Here is a 24291-nt window from a genome sequence, read left to right on the forward strand (position 1 = left end):
CTTTTCTGTCAAAGATACTAGAAAAGGCAGTTTCAACACAACTGTGCTCCTTTTTAGAAAGAAATGGAATCTGTGAGGATTTCCAGTCAGGATTTAGACCATACCATAGTACTGAGACTGCTCTCGTTAGAGTTACAAACGATCTACTCTTATCATCCGATCGTGGCTGTATTTCTCTATTAGTGTTATTAGATCTCAGTGCTGCTTTTGACACTATCGATCACAACATTCTTTTAAAAAGACTTGAAAACTATATTGGCATTAGTGGAATTGCTTTGGCATGGTTCAAATCTTACTTATCTGACCGTTATCAGTCTGTAGCAGTTAATGAAGAGATGTCGTATCGATCACAAGTTCAATATGGAGTACCACAAGGCTCAGTACTGGGACCGTTGCTTTTCACTCTGTACATGCTGCCCTTAGGAGAGATAATTAGGAAGCATGGTGTTAGTTTTCACTGCTACGCTGACGATACTCAGCTCTATATTTCCTCGCGCCCTGGCGAAACCTACAAATTCGCTAAATTAACAGAATGTATAGCTGATATAAAAAACTGGATGACCAGTAATTTCCTACTACTAAATTCAGAAAAAACAGAGATTCTAATTTTTGGACCAAAAACTTCTTCACACAATAACCTAGAATACTGTCTAACACTTGATGGCTGCTCTGTTAAGTCTTCGTCGTCAGCTAGGAACCTGGGTGTGCTCTTTGATACCAATCTTTCATTTGAAGGCCATGTTTCTAGTATCTGTAAAATCGCATTCTTCCATCTTAAAAATATATGTAGTATAAATATATCTGCTGCTGAAAGTGGCTTGTCTAATGCGTAATATGCATGTGTTATGATAACCAGCCATGACTTTCTCCGTAGTCTCTTACAATGCGCGCGGCCTGAGTGTTGGTTATAATGATGGAGACAGTGCACGTCGTTTTATAGTGGATAAGCTCCTAGAAATATGCGATGTTATGTGCATTCAAGAAACATTTTTGCCCAGACAGGACCTAGAAAGACTCAATGGTGTACACAAAGACTTTCATGGGGCAGGAGAGTCCACCACTGATTTAAACACTAAACATGTTAAAGGCAGAATACCAGGTGGGGTTGCTGTCCTCTGGCATAAGAAATATGACAATATGGTCAAGGTGCTTAGACTGGGAGTTAACTGGGCTATTGGCCTTGAAGTGCAGTGTGGTAGTGGCAAATTTGTGATTTTAAACATATGAGTGTCCTGAAAATGAGGATAAGTACATAAACTGCCTTGCAAGTGTTTTGACTTTTATTGAGGACATTATGGAGATATGAATGCTGATATTACTGATTATAAATCACTATTTGCTAAACATTTAAAGGTATTTTGTGCTGAATATGGACTTGTACTATCTAGTCAGGTTTTCTTGCCTGAAGAAAGCTTTAGCTATGCTAGTCAAGTCAAGTCAAGTCAAATTTATTTATATAGCGCTTTTACAATTGGTAATTGTTTCAAAGCAGCTTTACATATTAGAAGCACAGAAAAAAGGGAAGTGGTTAAAAATAAGCTGTACAAACAAGCGTGGTAATATGTAACATATACAAGATGGTGCTACATTAAGCCAATGTCGGCTGACTCCCAGGGGTGGAAAAAACCCCCTAGGAGAAAAACCCAGCGTGCTAACACTGGGAAAAAAGTCCTAGGAGGGAAAAAACCCCTTGGAAGATATATATAATATATGTAAATGGATATGGAGATCAAAATCTGAATTATACATTTTTATTATAGAGATTAAAAATAGATTATATATAAATATATGTAAGCGGATACGGGGATTAAAAATCTGAATTATAGATGCAGCCAGAACTGGATCTGTAGGCCCATTGTCTCCTGGGCTACGTTGTAGTCAGGTCCAGACACAGGTTCTCCATCTGATCTGGATACGGCCTGGATCCAGCACCCGGCAAACCTCAGGATAAGCAGAGAGACAGATATTAGCGTAGATGCCATTCTTATTCTGATGTACAGGTATATCTAGTGTTATAGGAAATGTTCTCGGTTCCGGCCGACCTAATTATTGCAGCGTAACAATCCTTTAACGGATTTGAAAAATGTTAATGTATTGATAATGTGTTATGTGTATGCAAGAGCAAAGAGATGTGTTTTTAGTCTAGATTTAAACTGACAGAGTGTGTCTGCTTCCCGAACAATGCTAGGAAGATTGTTCCAGAGTTTAGGTGCTAAATAGGAAAAGGATCTGCCGCCTTCAGTTGATTTTGATATTCTGGGTATTATCAACTGGCCTGAATTCTGAGATCGCAATAAACGTGAAGGACTATAATGCATTAAGAGCTCACTTAGGTACTGGGGAGCTAAACCATTTAGAGCTTTATAAGTAAGTAGCAAGATTTTAAAATCTATACGATGTTTAATAGGGAGCCAATGTAATGTTGACAGAACTGGACTAATATGGTCATACTTTCTGGTTCTAGTAAGAACTCTAGCTGCCGCATTTTGGACCAACTGTAGTCTGTTTAAAAGCCGAGCAGAACAACCAACCAGTAGAGCGTTACAATAATCTAGTCTTGAGGTCATGAATGCATGAACCAACTGTTCCGCATTTGTCATTGAGAGCATATGTCGTAATTTAGATATATTTTTTAGATGGAAGAAGGCGGTTTTACAGATACTAGAAACATGACTTTCAAATGAAAGATTGGTATCGAAGAGCACACCCAGGTTCCTAACTGAGGACGAAGGTTTAATGGAGCACCCGTCAAGCGTTAGGGAGTATTCAAGGTTTTTTCGTGAGGAAGTTTTTGGTCCAAAGATTAGGATATCAGTTTTTTCTGAATTTAATAATAAGAAATTTCTTGTCATCCAGTTTTTAATGTCAGCTATGCATTCTGTTAGTTTTGTGAATTTGTAGGTTTCGTCAGGGCGCGAGGAAATATAGAGCTGAGTATCATCAGCGTAGCAGTGAAAACTAACACCATGCTTCCTAATTATCTCTCCTAAGGGCAGCATGTACAGAGTGAAAAGCAACGGTCCTAGTACTGAGCCTTGTGGTACTCCATATTGAACTTGTGAGCGATACGACATCTCTTCATTAACTACTACAGACTGATAACGGTCAGATAAGTACGATTTGAACCATGCCAAAGCAATTCCACTAATGCCAATATAGTTTTCAAGTCTTTTTAAAAGAATGTTGTGATCGATAGTGTCAAAAGCAGCACTGAGATCTAATAACACTAATAGAGAAATACAGCCACGATCGGATGATAAGAGTAGATCATTTGTAACTCTAACGAGAGCAGTCTCAGTACTATGGTATGGTCTAAATCCTGACTGGAAATCCTCACAGATTCCATTTCTTTCTAAAAAGGAGCACAGTTGTGTTGAAACTGCCTTTTCTAGTATCTTTGACAGAAAAGGTAGATTCGAGATTGGCCTGTAATTTACTAAATCTCTCGGATCTAGTTGAGGTTTTTTAATAAGAGGTTTAATAATAGCCTGCTTAAAGGTTTTTGGCACGTATCCTAGTGTTAAGGATTAATTAATTATATCAAGAAGTGGACCTACGACCTCTGGAAGCATTTCTTTCAGTAGTTTAGTCGGCATTGGGTCTAACATACATGTCGTTGATTTTGATGATTTGATAAGTTTAGATAATTCTTCCTCTCCTATAGTGATGCCTGGCACACAACGTCTTGGCTTGATCATTGTTTAAGTACAACAGATGCACATGCCAGTATTCTGACTATGCAGATTTTATATGACATGGCAACATCTGATCATATGCCATTCATTATGAACTGTAATTTGGACTATATCCCAAAAGTGATACCTGTTGAAGTGTGCGCTAGTATTGATAAGCTATGTTATGATTGTGAGAACCAAAAGTGATATGAAATCAGCCTTTCCTGAGTTCACTCTCTGTGGCAGTACACTTAATGTCACAGATGAGGTAAAATACCTTGGGCATTATATCTGTAGTGACCTCACTGATGACCGAGATATGCACTGGCAGTGTTGCAAATAATACGGACAATCAAATATGCTGGTCAGGAGATTTGGTATGTGCTCTGTAAAAGTCAAAATTGCTTTATTTCAGTCATACTGCTCTCCCTTGAACACGGCCCAACTGTGGCAGAGTTACAAAAAGTCCAGTCTGCAGAAGCTAACTGTTGCATATAACGACTCTATGAGACTGCTGCTGAAGGTAGCAAGATACAGTAGTGCCAGTCAGATGTTTGTTGAGTGTGGAGTTCGTTCAATTCCTGCTGCTCTGCACCATTGTTACTATAAATTCATGTGTTGACTTGTGAAGTCCCCGAATGTAATTGTACAGACTCTGGTTTGCCCTGAGATGAGCTCAGTGAAGTTCACTTCAAAACTGTGGAGTCACTGGTGCTCCTGCCTGTTTGTAAACAGAGACTGAAGACATCTTGTACTTTTTTATTAATATCCTGTAAATTTTATTGTAACTTGTTTACAGTGATCCTAACTTTTTCTTTTCTATCTATGGAATTTGTGTTTGCACCTGTGTCCTTAATAAAGATAATAATAATAATAATATCTAAACTACAACATATGCTCTCAATGACAAATGCAGAACAGTTAGTTCATGCGTTCATGACCTCGAGGTTAGATTACTGTAACGCTCTACTGGGTGGTTGTTCCTCCCGCTTGATAAATAAACTACAGCTCGTACAAAATGCAGCAGCTAGAGTTCTTACTAGAACTAGGAAGTATGACCATATTAGCCCAGTTCTGTCATCACTGCATTGGCTTTCTGTTATTGTCATTGTTCGGGAAGCAGACACACTCTGTCAGTTTAAATCTAGACTAAAAACGCATCTCTTTAACCTGGCATACACAAAACACATTATCAATTTATATTTCAAATCCGTTAAAGGATTATTAGGCTGCATAAATGAGGTCAGCCGGAACCGGGAACACTTTCTATAACACCAGATGTACTCATTACATCAGAAAAAGAATGGCATCTACGCTAATATTAGTCTTTCTGTTTATCCCGAGGTTTACCGTAGTCAACCGAATCCGGACCGTATCCAGGTGAGACCAAGGACCTGCGCCTTGACACGACCACAACGCAGCCCTGAAGTATCAGCAGAGATCGAGTCAACTAGATCATCCACTGTGAAGGCCTCATCGACACGACAGCCAGTAGCACAGTTCCTCAACAAACCGTCCATACCGGCGTGATGAATACGATCCTCAACTGGATGGAACTGAAATAAATACTTTGAATGTTGCGATACTATCTGTCATGATCACCGTCTGTTCCTGTCAGTTCCCGGACTTCACTTCCCACAGTCCTCCCTGCCAGTCACATGTTCACTCCACACCAATCACCTGTTGCCACATACAGCCTAGCACACTACACTAATCACCACACCCAGCTGCAGCTCATTACCAGGACTATAAAGGACTTCCACATACACCACCTCACCGCGAAGTCTTGTTTACTATTGTAGCAATTCCGAGCATTTATACCCTGTCTGCCTGTTGTTACTGTTCCTGCCTGCTACCCGTTATCGACCCGTTGCTGCCTGTCCTGACCCTTGCCTTACCTGAGGGTGGGGAGCTTGTGGGTGGGGACCTTGCCCGACCACTGCCGTCATGGGCCTTTGAACTGTTATGGCCACCTTTGGACTGCAATTTATTATGGCCACTAATGGACTCTGACCCGCTGGGGTCATCTATGGACTCTGTCCTGCCGTGGCTGCTCAAACCACCTGACCTGCCGTGGCTGCCCAAGCCATCTGACCTGCTGTGGCTGCCCGAGCCACCTGACCCGCCATGGATTCCTGGCACCTCTGATCGGTCCTGGCTATCCGTGGCACCTGACCCACCATGGTGGCCTGAGTTCCTGGAACCTGCATTGGGGACCCTGTTCCTGTCTGTATACCAGTCTCCAATGCACCCACCCCCCCTCCCTGCTGTTCCGTTTACGTCGCGAAGACGCACCTTCCGGGAGGGGGGCGTTATGTCATGATCACCGTCTGTTCCTGTCAGTTCCCGGACTTCACTTCCCACAATCCTCCCTGCCAGTCACATGTTCACTCCACACCAATCACCTGTTGCCACATACAGCCTAGCACACTACACTAATCACCACACCCAGCTACAGCTCATTACCAGGACTATAAAGGACTTCCACATACACCACCTCACCGTGAAGTCTTGTTTACTATTGTAGCAATTCCGAGCATTTATACCCTGTCTGCCTGTTGTTACTGTTCCTGCCTGCTACCCGTTATCGACCCGTTGCTGCCTGTCCTGACCCTTGCCTTACCTGAGGGTGGGGGTGGGGACCTTGCCCGACCACTGCCGTCATGGGCCTTTGAACTGTTATGGCCACCTTTGGACTGCAATTTATTATGGCCACTAATGGACTCTGACCCGCTGGGGTCATCTATGGACTCTGTCCTGCCGTGGCTGCTCAAACCACCTGACCTGCCGTGGCTGCCCAAGCCATCTGACCTGCTGTGGCTGCCCGAGCCATCTGACCTACTGTGGCTGCCCGAGCCACCTGACCCGCCATGGATTCCTGGCACCTCTGATCGGTCCTGGCTATCCGTGGCACCTGACCCACCATGGTGGCCTGAGTTCCTGGAACCTGCATTGGGGACCCTGTTCCTGTCTGTATACCAGTCTCCAATGCACCCACCCCCCCTCCCTGCTGTTCCGTTTACGTCGCGAAGACGCACCTTCCGGGAGGGGGGCGTTATGTCATGATCACCGTCTGTTCCTGTCAGTTCCCGGACTTCACTTCCCACAATCCTCCCTGCCAGTCACATGTTCACTCCACACCAATCACCTGTTGCCACATACAGCCTAGCACACTACACTAATCACCACACCCAGCTGCAGCTCATTACCAGGACTATAAAGGACTTCCACATACACCACCTCACCGTGAAGTCTTGTTTACTATTGTAGCAATTCCGAGCATTTATACCCTGTCTGCCTGTTGTTACTGTTCCTGCCTGCTACCCGTTATCGACCCGTTGCTGCCTGTCCTGACCCTTGCCTTGTCTGCTGTTCTGTGAATGATATCTGCCTGCCTCGATCTACTGCCTGTACCCTCACTACGATTCTGCCTGTCCCTTGCTGTTCCTGTTTGTTCCCGTTTGACCCTGCCTGTACGACCACGCTCACTGTTAATAAAACGCTGCATTTGGATCCCCTGCCTGAGTCTCCCTTTGTTACACTATCGGACTTATGATAGCAATGTTCACCAGAGGAGAACTGGCCCCCCGTCTAAGCTTGGTTTCTCCCAAGGTTTTTTCCATTTTAACACCTATTTGCCACTTGTTTGCCACTTGATGTCACCTGTTGGAGTTTGGGTTCTTTGCCGCTGTCGCCTTTGGCTTGCTTAGTTGGGGACACTTGACATTTGACTTGACATTTGATATTCAACAGTATTCTTGACATTTATTCAACAGTGCTTTGATCTGCCTGCACTGACACTTTTCTTTAACACTCTGAGGTCTAAAAACGCGCCGGCGCGTTTTGCAGTTTTTTTTTTCACATTGCAGCAAAACAGACTTAAAATACTCCGTCATTTTTTTATCATAGAGACATAAGTGATATATCAATTGAAAGTATAGAATGTCTTCTTTTTTTTGTGTACACTCACAATCAAAATAAAACTTTGTGCTTTTTAAAAATAAATAAAATATACAGGGTGTGCTGTCCTGCCATCTCCGTCTCTGCAAACATCATTCTAAAAGGTCACTAAAAGTAACTAAAATAGACGGCTTATACATGCTACATGGACATGAGAGATATGTCTTTGCAAAGCTTTAAGTGTCTACTTTTAAACGAAACAAATAAATTCTAAAAAAAATATTCTCCCTTTATGTAATCAGTATAAAAGTAAAGAGAGGTACTGTTTCTCCTGTCTTACCTAATTATCTTTAATGTGTGCCCGCCCACGCGCAAAGCGCTCTATTCATAAGATAATGAGCTGAGGCGATCTATGCAAATTGTAAACGCCCCTAACAGCGTCTTAAAAAGCATCAAGTTTCATCAGATTCATTCGCTTTCCTGCGCGTTTGGAAGATGGCACGCTACTCAGGTGAGCAGGCTCTTCAGATGGTCCTGGACAGTGAGGAAGAGTTCACTTTTTCCTCGGAAGAAGAACACGACTCTGACGATGAACGTCTGTATTTTGAAGAGCGACTTGATCCAGCTGAAGATACAGTTTCTGATGAGTAAGTGATTTAGTTTTACTTAAATTATTTGACGTGTTTTTTCTATATAAGCGTACATATATATTTGCCTTATATTTACATCTAGGCCTATCTATATAACTCTATATAACTTTATCTCATAAAAATGCTTATAAATAGAATGCTTTTCTGTTGATATACTTAAATTATTTGACGTGTTTTTTTATATAAGCGTACATATATATTTGCCTTATATTTACATCTATCTATATAACTTTATCTCATAAAAATGCTTATAAATAGAATGCTTTTCTGTTGATATACTTAAATTATTTGACGTGTTTTTTTATATAAGCGTACATATATATTTGCCTTATATTTACATCTATCTATATAACTTTATCTCATAAAAATGCTTATAAATAGAATGCTTTTCTGTTGATATTCGACTTGTTATTAATATGCATAGATACGTTGGATACACGCGTTAGATCGATTAACTGCATGCAGTTGAATAGCATATTATGATAGACGTGAATGTGCTAAAATATGCTTGGTTGTGAAATGCGCGAACGTGTTGCTATTCACTAAATGTGCTAACTGATATAGCAGACTGTAACGTTTACACATTCGCACACTTTGTCCGGTAATGGCCAATTGACAGACATATACAGCATGCTTGTATACCTGTTAATTTCCTGTCAGTTATGCATAGCTAATGGTATGAGAGTAGTATCTTATATGCTAATAATAACAACAGTTTTTTTGTTTTGTTTTAGAAATGTGGATCCATCACTCTCGCATTCACCTGCAATTCTCACTAAGAGGGCACGCAGCAACACAGGCGATAATGAGAAAGAGTAAGTACACGTTTACCCACTATATGTGCAAACTGATATAGCAGACTGTAACGTTTACACATTCGCACACTTTGTCCGGTAATGGCCAGTTGACAGACATATACAGCATGCTTGTATACCTGTTACTTTCCTGTCCGTTATGCATAGGTAATGGTATGAGAGTAGTATCTTATATGCTAATAATAACAGTTTTTTTGTTTTGTTTTAGAAATGTGGATCCATCACTCTCACATTCACCTGCAATTCCCACTAAGAGGGCACCCAGCAACACAGGCGATAATGAGAAAGAGTAAGTACATGTTCACCCACTATATGGTAGGCCTATGTACACTACCGTTCAAAAGTTTGGGATCACTAAGATTTTTTATGTTTTTAAAATAAGTTTCATCTGCTCACCAAGGCTAAATTTATTCAATTAAAAATACAGTAAAAACTGTAATATTGTGAAATATTATTCCAATTTAAAATAACTGTGTACTATTTAGTCTACAGTGTCACATGATCCTTCAGAAATCATTCTAATATGAGGATTTGCTACTCAAGAGACATTTATTGTTTACAATTGTTCAGAAATGTTTCTTGAGCTGCAAATCATCATATTAGAATGATTTCTGAAGGATCATGTGACACTGAAGACTGGAGTAATGATGGTGAATATTCAGCTTTGACATCACAAGAATAAATGACTTTGTGAAATATATTTAAATAGTACACAGTTATTTTAAATTGGAATAATATTTCACAATATTCCTGTTTTTACTGTATTTTTAATTAAATAAATGTAGCCTTGGTGAGCAGACGAAACGTATTTTAAAAACATTAAAAATCTTAGTGATCCCAAACTTTTGAACGGTAGTGTATGTATATATGTGTCTGTATGGCTTTCTTTCTTATGCGTGCACAATATATTAGCATTAGTGCTTGGTAATGTTAATATATACAATAATAAACATTATATTAGTATTAGTTATTGATGATGCAAATAGTATAGCTCCTTGTGTAATAACCATCTCACAGTTTTTTTTTTCTCCAGCTATAGCCCTAATGAGAGTGCTCCAAAACCCCTTGCAAAAAAGGCCAAGAAAAACATTCAGACAAGCAACAGGCATTCAGCTCTGTCATGGAAAACAGATAATGACACTGACATGGTTCCACAGACTCTGAGATTCCTACCTGCACGGGAACCTGGACCACAGCTGCGTCCTGCTGATGAACACACTCCTAAGAGTCTCTTCAAAATGTTCAAAATGCAAGGAATAATGCCACCGCTGGTCGTCGGAACTGCATGCTTTGCAAAGTACAGCTTGGTAAAAGGCAAGACACACCTTGGAAATGCCAGTCATGTGACATTTACTTGTGTCTTCAGTTGAAAAGGAACTGTTTTCAAAAATGGCACACAGATGTGTGACTGTTCAGATTCTCTGTTCACCACCTCTCACTGACCATTGGGCTGCAAAGATTATCTATATGTGATCAAGCAGGTTAGGTATAGGGTGTAAAAGTGGGCTTTTTTTATAAACCTTACCTTTATTTGCCTGTATACACAAAATGTGCCTTTGACCCTAGTTTATATGTGGATTATATTGTTAACTTTATTTTAAATAAAAAAGAGAAAAAACAATGATATGTCTTGTCTTTGCATTTTCTTAGTTGACTCAGTCACATTCCTGACTGAATGGCTCATTATGCGGCTCATTAGGGGCAGGGTCTTAATCTCCCCAGGTGTAAATCACTTCATTATTCATGAAGAGTCACACCTCTTCGCATATGGCCTACCTAAACAAAAAGTGTCTTAGAAATTTAAAATCAATACAATGTTTTATGTGTCAGAGTAGGGAGGATCATTTCCACATCATTTTGAAGCAAAAACTCTACACTAAAATATACAATTCTCAAAAGTCTTGTGAAAAAACATTTAGTATGCATTTTGAGGTATTGTTTCAGTTACTTTTTTTTTTGTTTTTTCAATAACCACGCATAAACATTATTCCTTTAAAAACACAAACATGTACATACATGTTCCTCACATATTATGGTAGCCTAGTTTGTGCTGAATACAGTGTAATGACACTTTTGTCATTAATATGTTTATAACCAACTGATAAAAGCACAAATGTCAGAGCATGTCAAAACTTCTCCAGGGCCCAAAATCAGCCTCAGACTCCAGAGGGTTAATAAATGAAGACATGAAACATATCAGCATAAAAAGCACACAATTAAAGTATTTTTTTCCTCATGAACTCAATCATCACACTTTCCAGAATAAAGTTTTTGTATTGATCATGTAGCTGTTGAAATCTCTGAATATGAAGATAATTGTTGATCATCAGATGTTTGAGTGACTCTATGTCCAGTATCAGGAATAATACAGTATGATCTGTATGTATCAATACACAACTCTGAGATCACAATGTGAATGTGTGCAAGAATAAACTGAGCATGTTCAAATCAACTCTTTCCAGACTAATTCCACTAAATGTCTTTAGAGAAAATCCAGATTTCTTTACCTGTGAGAAGTGAAGAGAGAATGATCAGTCCCAGCAGACACAGATCACACTGATCAGCCATTTTCTGTTTCTGTCAGTCTTTCTCTTCATTATATAGTTACAGATCTTTCTTCAGACAGGAAGTGCTGGTCGTGTCTAAAGAAAGAACTTCCTCTGATCTGAGTGATGACATCATGCTATAGTTGATGAACATGATGTTCAGTGAGATGGTGTATGTTGTAAACCACACTGATACACATCATTATAAGAAATTCTTGGGTGTTTCTCACACTCTCAAACACACTTGTGTTCTTCAGTCTCATGGAAGTGTGTGAAGCAAACCTGGCCTGAGAGCACATGAAGGACACGTCCGGCATCATCGCGGCCTACACTGCGTACTACAAGCCCATTCCCTTTGACTTCAAAGTCAGTTATCAAGCATCTGAGTCATACTTTAAGTGAAGTGTAGGACTAAATGTTAAGTGTCAGTCTTGATGATTCACAACACTTTGCTGTGCCACAAACAGGATTTTGGATGACGACACAGGCATGGACCAAACACTGAATAGATTTCCTTATTTAAGAATATTCTCAGATAAACTCACATTGAATGGTCAAATTGCTAAGAGGAGTTTACATTCAACACACATTTGACAGTAAAGTATTTTCAACAGAATACATGATGATATACACATTGGAAATGAAAGATAAACCTGTTTTCCACCATGTTTTAATGGCAAATTTTAAACCGGTGTGCTGTTAACTGACCTGCTTATATATAGCCTTGATTTTATGATATAATCAGCCACTATGGATTCCAAAAGAAAACTGAACTGGCACGAGGAAGAAGCGCTACTGAATTAGTCGAACAATTCAGCCCAACATTAACCAGCGCTGACAAAGATGATGCCTGCTCTGTCCAAACGATACCGTTTGATTAACTGCTCATCGTCAAACATTTCAAAAACATTCTTGCTCCCCTGAAAGATTCACACACGTCTCTGTCTCTTCAGTGCCCCTACTGGCAACTCCTAACCTCTTGAGAGACCTCTCCAGCTGTCTTAAATAACTGGGAGAGTAAGAGTGATTGCTTTTATATTTAAGTTTGAAAGTAGGAGTAAATTTCATGAATTCTCAGCACTTCAGACTAAAATGGCACTTTGAGAAGCTTGATAAATATGGGCCCAGGTGTCCTGCTTCAGTCTCATTACAGTGTTTTAGGCTTGGAACTGATCTTGTGTGGAAATATGGATCAGGTTGTTGGGAAAGAGGAGTGGAACAGAGAGGAATTGCTGTTATTGCTGCTTTAGTAAGACGCTGCTGCATCAACACAAACATCAATGTGACGTCCATAAGTGACTTCAGACATCAAGTTTCCATTGTAAATGAACACTGAAAGGAGCCTCTTAGTGTCTAAGTATCTTGAACTATTGCAAAGACTTTTGTATGATACTAAATGATGTTTGACCACACTGGTTATTAAAGAAACCCTCTCCATCAGTTCAAACTGGGTTCAGAGATGATCTCAGGTCCTCTTCTTTCTTTAAGTGTTTCTTTATTAACTTGTGTGGTCAAACTAACTGAGGTTTCACACTCAGCAGTGACATGTTTCCAGACCTCAACAGTGAGATCACACCTCTGAAAATACCACAGAAAGCATATGTATAAAATTAGACAAAAGGTCATGCAAACACTAGAACTCAAAGAGGACAAAAGAAAAAGTGGAGAAAGCCATACTTTTATTTGCATATTTTCAACATTCTCTGTTTCTAAATTAGTCTAACAGCCACAGAGGAGCACATGACCAACACAAGACAGAGTCATGTGATCAAGAACAACACAAACAAAGAGACATTGAACAACGACACAAACTGTCAGAGGAGAACAGAGAGAAGTGAAGAGAGAATGATCAGTCCCAGCAGACACAGATCACACTGATCAGCCATTTTCTGTTTCTGTCAGTCTTTCTCTTCATTATATAGTTACAGCTCCTCCTTTAATCATCATCAGCTCCTCCTGTGGTTGAGAACTTCCTCTGATCTGAACTGAGTGTTTAAATCCAGCTAGAGTTGATATATAGTGACACTGACTCAGACTCATTTTACCACACAATTATCAAACATTATGAAACAGATCTGAGCATAAAGACTTCACACAGTTATTATTGGTTTTGGTTAGTAACAATTTGTACAATGATTTGGTTTTTATCATTTCAATAACCAGTAGACAGACTTCAGTCCTTTGACATCACCATTGATCTCACCAGAGTTCAGCTCAGAATATCTCCTTGATCTTTTATTAAACCATGTTTTAACTGTGTATATTTGTGTGGGATTAAAAATGTGCTGATTTGGTGTGTGTACCTTTAAATGAAAATGAGCTCGTGCTCCGCCCCCAAGCTCACGACTCCATTAAACATTGCATAAATAATACTGAAGTTCACAATATAACTCTCAAAATGGTTCCCTTTTGAAAGGGAACTTCAACTCTGCGCTGAAAATGCACTATGGGGAACGTCACTCGTAACAGGTGTTCGAAATGCCAAGAATCACACAACTCCAATCCTATTGGCCGGCGACAGCCTATGACGTCGAACGACGCGAACCGTGACCTATAAAGGGAGCGCCTGAGGAAGCAGCCAACATCTTCTTGTCTTTTCGGGACTGTTTTGTTCGTGCCTGTCTCACCACTCTGGTAAGATTATTTTCTATCATGTCTGAAAAACATTTCAGGAAGTGTGCTGATCCCTGTCCTAGGTATCTTACACCTGAGGACACACACAACCTGTGCGTTATGTGTCTGGGTGAGGACCACGCACGGACAGTGCTTGAGGGCGCTGTCTGTGCTAATTGTGAGCGTCCTCTTAGGCCACCCTGCCCGGCGTATACGGAGTTATTGGAGATTATGGAGCACGCTACGGACAGGCTACAGCTGCCCTGGGAGCGCGTTAGGAAGGAGCCTGATTGCGGTAGACTGGACGAGCGGTTCCTTTCAGATCATAACCCTATAACTCCGGGGAGCCTTCCATTCCTTCTCGATCTACATGTTGAGATTGAGAGGGCATGGAAGAACCCATACTCGGCCCGGGTTCATCGATATCAGCGAGCTAGTTTTGCTGATGTCGAGGGACTGGGCAAACATGGGTATATGTCTATGCCTCCGATAGACGAGACATTTGCAAACTATCTCGCTACTGGCAGTGCACCGACATTGAGAGCTATGGTGGCCACAGAGTGACATCTGTGGCTCAACTGCGCAGACATCGGGGAGAAAGAAAAGCGTTTTCTCCTCGATGCCCCGGTCTCGCCTTCTGAGCTTTTTGGTACATCCGTCGAGGTGGTTGGTGAAAAGTTCAAGGAGGCGAGGGCGCGTTTGGCTGCATTCAGATCCTGTATCCTGCTCAGATCCGGATCTGGGCCCAGACAGCCGGGAGGTCCCGGGCCGTCTCGAGTTGAGGCTCAGAGACAGGCCCAGAGAACTAGCGTCGCCGCTCGTGCGCCTCCTCTGCCCTGGAGTAAGGCGCGGAAGCGGCGGGACGCGAGGAAGAGGAAGCAAGATCTGAGGGAGGTGATCGAGCATAGGCGTCAGCAGCGCAGATGATCGATCATTTCTCGCGGGGGATGTAACATCTCACCCCACTCGCTTTCTTCTTCCACCTTAATAGTGAGAGTACTTTTAGGCTTAAAGGACTTTGGAGTTTTCTTCTCTACTCTACGACAGGAGAGGGAATCTTTGTCCTACGAGCCGCAGGAGGTAAGCAAGGTCTAATTTGTTTATTCTAAAATACAGACCTTGATTCTTTCCTGTATAGTTTTTCCCGAGCATACAGTATGGCATAGAAGGGGTTAATTGGGCTTGATAACTGAAAACGCTAGGTTGGCTAGTTATAATCACAGACTGCTGTTTGCCGCTGTGTTGTTTTTAGCCTCCTATGTTAGAGTATCTTTCTGCTAACTCTGTATATTTGGTTGGTATTAGTACTCTTCGTTTTCAGTTACGTGCGCTTCTGGTCGGCCTTCTTTCGGCCGCCTGGCGCTATTGCTTTGGAGCTCGTCTTTCCTCGCTTAGAGGATTTAGATGAGCCCAAGCGTGGCTATGGTCTTTCAGGTTATAGCTAGCGGCTAGGCTAGGACTAGGTTAGATGTTTATTTACATCAGCACCATTATCACTGTTTGTGTTTTCCTAGTTCTGGCCTCCTCCCGAGGGAGTTGTTGCCGTATGCCCTTTTTTTCCCCCTATCATTCCTGTAATGTAGGTGCTAATAGCTTTAACAGCTAGGTTTAGGCTGTTTTTTAGCCTTCCTGGTGCTGTTTTCTCTCAGGTGGTGGCCCTTATCTTCGAAAAGATGAGTTTGCAGTGCTGCCAGGCCTCACTTTAGAACCTTTTCATGCCGATAATGTCATCACGTGAACCCCTTGAATTACATTCAAGTGCCTGATTACGATGCTAATATTTTTAGTTTTCATTCTCTAGGGTTCGTCACAGATTCAGTCAATCTGTTGTGAAACATTTATCCTTTCTGGATGGCATGTGTTACAAAGCATTTATGTTTGCTTTGGGTTCTAAGCTTTAGCCCTACATATATACATATATATATATGTGAGCTTACTCATGTGCTGCCACAGGTAACACCTGTTTTCTGTGATAGCAGGCTATGGTTAACCTCTATCTGTGAATACGGTGTTTGGTTGCACTCCCCGGTTGAATAAGGAAATGTGTTTCACTGAGTGCATCACCTGTTGGATTGCACAGGTTGAGTGTAGAGGATCTTATTCTGGTTAGAATAGTGTTATCTCTGTTTACTCCCTGTTGATCATGACCAGGGCTGGGGAGTAACGAAATACATGTAACGACGTTACGTATTTAAAATACAAAATTTGAGTAACTGTATTTTGTTACAGTTACATTTTACACTACAAATTACAAGTTACACTAATCAAATTACAGTTACATTCAAAAAGTATTTTAGATTACCAAAGGGATTACTTTGAATTTTTATGTCATTTATTTCATTTAATAGGCTATTAATGTAAGCTGTTTGAGGATTTTTAACCAACGAGCCAATTGTTTATGGAGGACCAGGGGTGCCACTTAAAAATAAAAAGAAGAATCAATTAATTAATTTATTAATTCAAACATAAAAATGTATATAAATGACTCACTTTATATATTTAAAGTTGTTTATTTAATTCCTGTTTTTAAATGTAGTTTAATAAAACAATAAAACAATACATTTTAAAAATCTTTTTTGAATGTATAAATAAATAGACAAATTTGAAATGGGATATTTAATTAATTTTTTAAAACGTAGATCAATAAAACAATAAAAAGTTCATTAGTAAATCATTTTAAATGCGCGTTTAAATCGCTTTTTTAAAAAGAATTTGGCAAATGCTTTTCTTTCTCTATTTACCAATTGCTTTTCTTTGTCGGTTTGCCAAATGCTTTTCTTTATCCATTTGTCAATCGAGTGGTAAAATGCCATTGGACAGTACACACGTGGGAGCAACCAATCAACTTTTGCCTCAATTTGAAGAGCCAATCCTCTCTCACTTGTAACACTCATTGTCATTGGACAATTAGTACGGTGACCGGGAGGGGACATGTTCGGTTCATTTAGTTTTGTCGTGGCCACAACATATAAAGTCGTGGGAACGTGATAATATGTCGTGGCCACAGGATATTAATTTGTGGGAACGGCCACGAGATCGTTTTGTCGAGGTAACGACATCCTTATGTCGTGGCCTTGAGATCATATGGTGAGGGAACGATATATTTTTCTCATGGCCACGAGCTAAATGTGTAAACAACCTGCGTGACCATAGCAACCTGGAATTATCACAAATGGACAATACCATAATAATATTTTTAATTAAGAAAAAGAACGGAATTAAGAAATTATTATATTAACATAGTGCATATTTTATTGTATTGCGCGCGATGTTGCAGACAGCATTCGAATGAAGATTATAAATCAATGTTTAAATGTTGTACATTTTAATCCCACCGAACAGTCTTTTAAATCCATTCACTTATCATTTATTTTTTATTTAATATTTTTATATTATTAGTTACATCTGCATTTTTTTTTTTTGTTAAACACACAGTGGAGCTATATACTATTTTTGGCAGCTGTTACAGAAACATTTTTACAAAAAAATTCTGATTTAACTTTGAGATTTGAAGTATTAGATATAGCTTAGATATTTGCAGCACTACAATGACACTAATAGTTCTTAATTTCTGATGGAAATGCAAAATCAATCGGTAGTTATTAATGGAATAACAAGACACAACCCTTTACATTCAATCGCATTTGGTCCCATTTATTTATACACGTTTACCTCAGATTTCATTAGATAGAATAAGCTGTGCCGTACGCAGGGTTTCATAATTACCGAGGTCAGAAAATGTAGTTTGTTAGGGGGGTACGGGGGCATGCTCCACCGAGAAAATGTAGATTTCCCTGGTGTACATATGTGCATTTTTAAGACGTTTAAAGGCCAACAAATTGGATAACAATAGCTTTAAAACCATGTCAACAAATAAATGCATGCACAGTTTTGAGGCAGCTTTAATCACATGAGTGGTAATTTCATGACTTAACTTACAACAGAATAACGATGGTCATTGCTCGTAGTTTCTTTTGCACTTTATTTAAGCTATAATAAAGTAATTATGCAGCGCGCGCCGGCGCATTTGCTCATGCAATTCTTGAGAGCGCGCCATGAGCACAGTATAACGGATGATTGGACAGTCATGTTAATTTTTCTGAGTTTTACTAACATCATCTGACCGCAGTTCACTGTTGTTCAACTGAAGCTCCCTCGTCGTCACTGCTGCTGAAACAGGGTTTCATGACCCTTTAATGCTGACATATTCACACTAAAAGCTAAAAAACTTGACTTGAAGTCAAACACAGAGTGTGTAGGAAGTTAGGATCAGGGTTAACTGTAGCAGTTGTAGTGTTTTCAGAGCTGTGATCTCACTGTTGAGCTTCAGAAACATGTTCCTCAGAACTCAGTTTCAGTGATCACCTCTGAACCAGTCTAGACTGCATCATTCTGATGTCACTTCCTCTTCTTTCTTTAAGTGCTGCTGCATGACATTCAGCTCTATCTTTCAGTGAACACCAATATCTGTGCCCTTGTGACCCGACTGTGAGAGAAGATGAAGTGTGTTAAAGTCATTAGTTTATCAAAGTGGATTTCTGAACTAACCAGAATAAAGTTATGTGAACATGAATGAATCATTTCATTATTAGTTTATCTTTGCTGCTGTTCATCATCTCATTACAAGCTCATGAATCACCATATTTGTGACAAACATCTGACAACAGGAAAGAGACATATTAAACAATTGCAGAGGTTCTAATTAAGAAAATGAGTAGAAATCATTCAAAATGAACAAAGATGCTAAAAACAGGAATGAAAAGACAAGATATGAGAATCAGCAAATCATCTTCATCACACAGAACAGAGACACAGTTCTGCACTTCACAAGTTCAAAGTACAGTCTGACAAAGATGGACAATCGAGGTGTTAGTTCCTCTTTTCCTGGAAATCAGATAGATCTGTGAAGAAAAAGAGCTATTATAGTATTTGTACTTTAACACTCTAGCATTTACACGTCAAAAGAAGCTTCCAGAAAGTGTGTACGTGCACAGCAGCTTTTTACAAAAACAAGTCAGAAACGAAGCCCTTAAAAGGCCTTTTCGTAGGAAAAACAGTGTACATTTACCATAAAAACAAAAAACAATAAATTATTACAATATTTTTGATTAAATGATTGATTATATCTTATAATTTTTTCAATCTGGATCCACCACTGCCATTGTCCAAACATAAATCTATTTGATGCTTTATTCATTCATAGATATTCATGTTAATGAGGTTCAGCACACTTGCATTTCTAAGTTTGCATAAACATTGAAATGTGGAATATCTGTGTATTGAGGACATCTAAAACATGCAACTATTCATGAATGAAAACATTCAAATGCACAAACACTGATGAATCTGTTGAGGTTTCAACACTGAATTCAAGTGAGAGACTGATGATGTGTGACAGTGATCATGTGATCATGAACCTTATGTAGGAGCTGCTGCTGTAGTTTGGCTTGATTTCTTCAACAGAATGAATCAATACTGAACTTAAGCTGGACAATCACACTATTTTAGCTGCTGTACAGCCAAAATTATGTTCCCTCTATCTCTGTAAAGCTATACTTTGACACAATCTGCATTGTAAAAAGCGCTATATATAATAATTAAAGGTGACATCAGTCAAACATACACAATACAGCTATTTATCTAGACCAACAACTTTTACATGACCTGCAAATTACCACAATAGATAACGATAATTATCGTACGTCTGGCAACACTGGTTGTGAGTGTTGGTCGTGTCTCTGATTCATCTGGATTCAAGGACTGATAACAGCCATCATCTACACTGATGCAGATCAATCTCACCCCAATCACTTCAATAAAACTAAAATAATAATAAATATAGCTGCAAGCAGAGATTAAGGGTCCAAGCAGCTCAGAGGCAGAATGAAGAGCTGAAAATCAATGCATCAGAACATCTGCAACAATGAGTAAGACATTTGGAGACAGTTTTAGGAAAAATAGTTGAATTAATACAGTCGCTTGTAATGTGACATAAGTGCTTATTACTTTTGACCAATAGGTGGGGGATGGGGAGTGGTGGAGGGATGCTGATAAGCTGTCAATCGAACAGAGGTAAGGCTGCAGTATATATACCTCCGTTGGTTGATTAGCTGAATGCTTCCACCTGTGATGATTAGTCTAATTATCTGCATCTGCTCCTCCCTAATTTTGTTAATAAAACATCATCAAGTTTTTATGGTGCTGACATCGATCTGATTTTCAAGTTCAAAATCGATGGGTTCGACTACACAGTGTTTGCAACATCTGATACCACAATTAAATGTTTTAGTTGTGGTAAAATCTGACATCTTGTTCGTGATTGTCCTAATAAAACGGACAGTGCAGGTACGAGTACAAACTCGGAACAGTTTTCTGGATGAGATCGCGAGGGACGCGGATATTGCCGTACGTCTGTAGTAGAAGCCGCTGAACACGGGTCGGTTGTAGTTGAAGCTACTGAGATTGAAATTGATACAACAGAGACTGGAAAGTCTAATAAAAATGACACTGTTGATGTCCGATGAAAAGGTTGAATTTTCTGGAAATGTTTGTGTGGCAGATGCTGATGAAATGGGTGTTGAGGACAATGATGTTGAATTTGAGAAGGAAGCAGAATCTGTTTTTAAAATCCCAGTTAAAAGAAAGAAGAAAAGCTGTGGAAAGGCTATTAAACAAGTCAAGAAAGATGATGGTGACAGTGATAGAGATTCCTCTGATTCAAATATGTCTCGGTGTTCAAATCTGTCCACTAGTTCTCAAAATGAAAACCTGATTTGTTTGTGTAGAGCTGAAGACATTAGCAGATTTCTGAAAGAAACAAAGGGAATGAAAGGAGTGAAAGCTGAAGATTTCTTCCCTGATTCTAAACAATTCGTAAATGATGTGAGGTTCCTTATGAAGGAGGGAGTTTTTCAAGATGTAGAGGTTTACCGTTTAAGAAAAACTGTGAACAAACTCAAAAAACAAATTACCAACGATGATGATGTTGTCAACTTCTAAAAAAAAAAAAAAAAGATTCTTTTGGCAGCTTTTTGTTCTGGTCTCTAAAATAAATATGAACTCTAAACATAAATGGTGCCAGAGATGGTCATAAAAGAATTATGTTGTTTGAGTTTATTAGACAAAAGCAAACTGATATAGTGTTTCTACAGGAAACACATAGTGATTTTAGAAATGAGAGCGACTGGAGAAGAGAATGGGATTTAAGCCATAAATCCTCTATTAGTGAAGGTGTTGTTTTTACCTGAAGTTGATCAAATATTCGGTGGTCGGTTCTTAAAGATTAAAGTTAAAATTGAAAAAAACACTATGGTGCTTATGAATTTATATGCACCTACTGAAGGATCAGAAAGAGTTCTTTTCTTTAAAAAGGTAGAAGCTGTTTTGAAAGGTTTAAATCCACAAGAGTTGTTATTTATAGGTGGAGATTTTAATTGTACCGCTAATGACAAGTTGGATAGAAACCATAGAGAACCACATGCTGCTTCTCAGAAAACACTAGTACAGCTGATTGAGACTCATGATTTATGTGATATATGGAGAAGTATGAATCAGTATACTTGGGTTCACAGTAACGAACATCTCTTTGGCACGACTTGGCAGAATTTATAGTGTTTTTAAAATTTTGTCAAATCATTCAGTGGGGTTTTCTGATCACAGTTTAGTTCTGTGCAGTGTTTTAATTAAGTATGTTAAGTGTACGAGAGCATACTGGATTTCTGATACTTCATTATTAAGCAATAAAAAAATGTATCGATAATTTTAGTTTTTTGGGGGAAACTTTTAAGCAGCAAAAACATGTTTATGCTTCATTGCAGCAATGGTGGGATTGTGGTAAAGTTCTTATAAAAGAATTTTGTCAAAAGTACACTCTGAATGTTACTCGAGATATAGCCCTGTCAATGAAGATTTTAGAAATGGAAATTGTTGCTTTACAGGATGTAATAACATCTACAGAAAAATAAAAAGCATATTGATGAATTGAAGGGGAAAAAACAAACAATGTTAGTAGACCTTTGGCTATAATAATGATCTTGTGGCGTCTTCATTGTGGACATTCATATCAAATTTGCATTATTTTCCTGTTTTTACATCATGATAATCTATAAGACTTTAGTTGTATGTGGGACATATATGACATATAGGATTGAAAATGCATCAATATTATGCAGTTTGTGTATGAGGTTATATATGAACATATGTCATATAAATGAACATAAATCTGGCCTTTTATTTGTACAAGATATTTGAATCTAAACTCTGTTTTCTGAGAAGAAGAAAATCAAACAATGAACAATCCTCTGTGAGTTTTTGCTGTTTTAAATCTTGTTTCAGATGGTCTCCAAACTCAGCAGTATTTTATTGTAATATTGTAGGCATCTCTATTTCCTCTGGGTGCTGCGAGTCCTTCCTCCCTGCAAAATAAAAGCATTGACTGACCTCTCGTATGTGTTTTTACCATGATTGCAGATTGTTCCAGATCAGATGAGTGTGAATCATCAGATTGTGTGAAGCTCAAACTCACCAGCTCTTCTTGCACAGATGATCTGAAGAAGAATCACAGTAGGAGCAGCAAACACTGCCATCTCAACAATAATCACAATCACTGCAGGAAACACGTGTGGAAGAAGAAGAAGAAGAGAAACTGGACATGACTGAAGTCAAGGGGATTCAACTATGAACAGTTATTGATGAAGCATTTACAGACTGACTGATAGTTTAATGGTGTAAATCTGTCAGTAGAAATGAACGTGTCGTACCTCTGAATAATGATCCAGCAGTCACACTGACTTCAGTTTCTGATGCTGCAGAAGATGAATGTTCAGATGTTCATCTGTAGGACATTAACATCATATTTTACAGTAGTAATAGTTGTTTCTCACCTGAATACTTGACAGTGTATCTGACTGAGGTCTTGGATTGATTTCTGAGAGTAAGCTGACATCTCCACTCTCTGTTGTCATCTTCATTCAGGAGTGTTGTAGTCAGAGTGATGATACAGTGATCTGATGAGAATAATATCTGATATCTGGAGTCTGTCTTCAGATCAACACCAGCCTGATTCACCCACGACAGATGAAGACCCTTAGAATCACAGGATAATCTAGAATACAACCGACAGGAGAGAGTCACAGAGCGACCTGGACTGATCTCAGGATGATGATGATGATGATGATGATGATGGAGACACTGAAACTGAACACAAGACACAAATCACAGACTCTTCAATCATCATGTGAGTTTAAAGGGAGAATTTGTCTTTTTAAATTGATCACATAATCATAAACTCACCATGAAGAACATGCAGATAAACAAGTTCATTAGTTCCTTGTTGTTCATCATTCACATATTGTCTGCAGGTGTATAATCCAGAATCTTCTTCTGTGACGTTCTTGATGTTCAGAGAGCAGTCAGACCCCAGACTCAGTCTCTCATGTCTCTCTGTGTCTTTCTTCTTTATCCCTCGATCAATTAGTGCAACTTCTGTTGAATGTCTGAATCTGTTATAGTAGGTCCATGTAGTTGATTTGCAGTCAGAAAGATCATTATTACAGGGCAGACAGACATTTTCACCAGAACTGATGAACACATCATTCACTCCACTGGTACCTGAAACACAGTATATTTGAGTGATCATTATGATCTATATTAATAAATGAAGACATGAAACATACCTGCACATAAATCAGACAATTCAAGTATGTTGGTAACATTTTACAATAAGGTTCATTAGTTAAACATTAGTTAATGTATTAACTAAGATGAACTAACCATTGTCACAGACACGCCAGGCTCCACCATCAACCAATCACAATGCACCCCGTCACCGGAATACTGATCACGCACACCTGCACGTCATTATCACACTCATCACCAGCAGTATAAAGGACTCTCACTCAGTCACACTCATTGTCTGGTCTCGTTAACATCTTACCTGTATGCTCTCCTCAAGGACCTCATTGAGAAACCTACCTGTCGCTCCGTTTGTCTCCTGTCTTCTGTTTGTACTGTGTTAAATGTGTGTGAAGTCCCTCAGCGATCTGCTGTGTTGGAAACAGCGGTCCCTCTGCCATTACTTCATCTGCAACAACTA

At 39.3% G+C, this 24291-nt stretch overlaps 3 protein-coding genes across 8 annotated transcripts in view; 2 read left to right on the top strand and 1 right to left on the bottom strand.

The window, feature by feature from the left end:
• Positions 1 to 11678, bottom strand: part of LOC125247003 — a 537225-nt gene extending 525547 nt beyond the window's left edge. For 3 of the 4 annotated variants that reach the window (XM_048158183.1, XM_048158197.1, XM_048158191.1), the window contains exon 1: positions 11547 to 11677. In XM_048158183.1, the coding sequence (XP_048014140.1) occupies positions 11547 to 11607 (61 nt within the window). In that variant the 5' untranslated portion in view covers positions 11608 to 11677. Of the gene's footprint in view, positions 1 to 11546 lie in introns of all 4 variants that reach the window. The other variant, XM_048158171.1, reaches the window with a different exon arrangement.
• Positions 1 to 24291, top strand: part of LOC125247564 (CXADR-like membrane protein) — an 824350-nt gene that overhangs the window by 408670 nt on the left and 391389 nt on the right. The window lies entirely within an intron of this gene.
• Positions 8002 to 10650, top strand: LOC125248017. Of its 3 annotated transcripts, XM_048159574.1 has the most exons (4): positions 8002 to 8221; positions 8959 to 9039; positions 9248 to 9328; positions 10073 to 10650. In XM_048159574.1, exons 1-4 carry the CDS (start codon positions 8070 to 8072, stop codon positions 10407 to 10409), a joined length of 651 nt encoding a protein of 216 aa, XP_048015531.1. In that variant the 5' UTR covers positions 8002 to 8069; the 3' UTR covers positions 10410 to 10650. The 3 variants fall into 3 exon arrangements, with proteins under 3 accessions (XP_048015531.1, XP_048015537.1, XP_048015546.1); XM_048159580.1 differs by lacking the exon at positions 9248 to 9328; XM_048159589.1 differs by lacking the exon at positions 8959 to 9039.

Source organism: Megalobrama amblycephala, linkage group LG1, assembly GCF_018812025.1.
Source record: "Megalobrama amblycephala isolate DHTTF-2021 linkage group LG1, ASM1881202v1, whole genome shotgun sequence".
Taxonomy (NCBI): Eukaryota; Metazoa; Chordata; class Actinopteri; order Cypriniformes; family Xenocyprididae; genus Megalobrama; species Megalobrama amblycephala.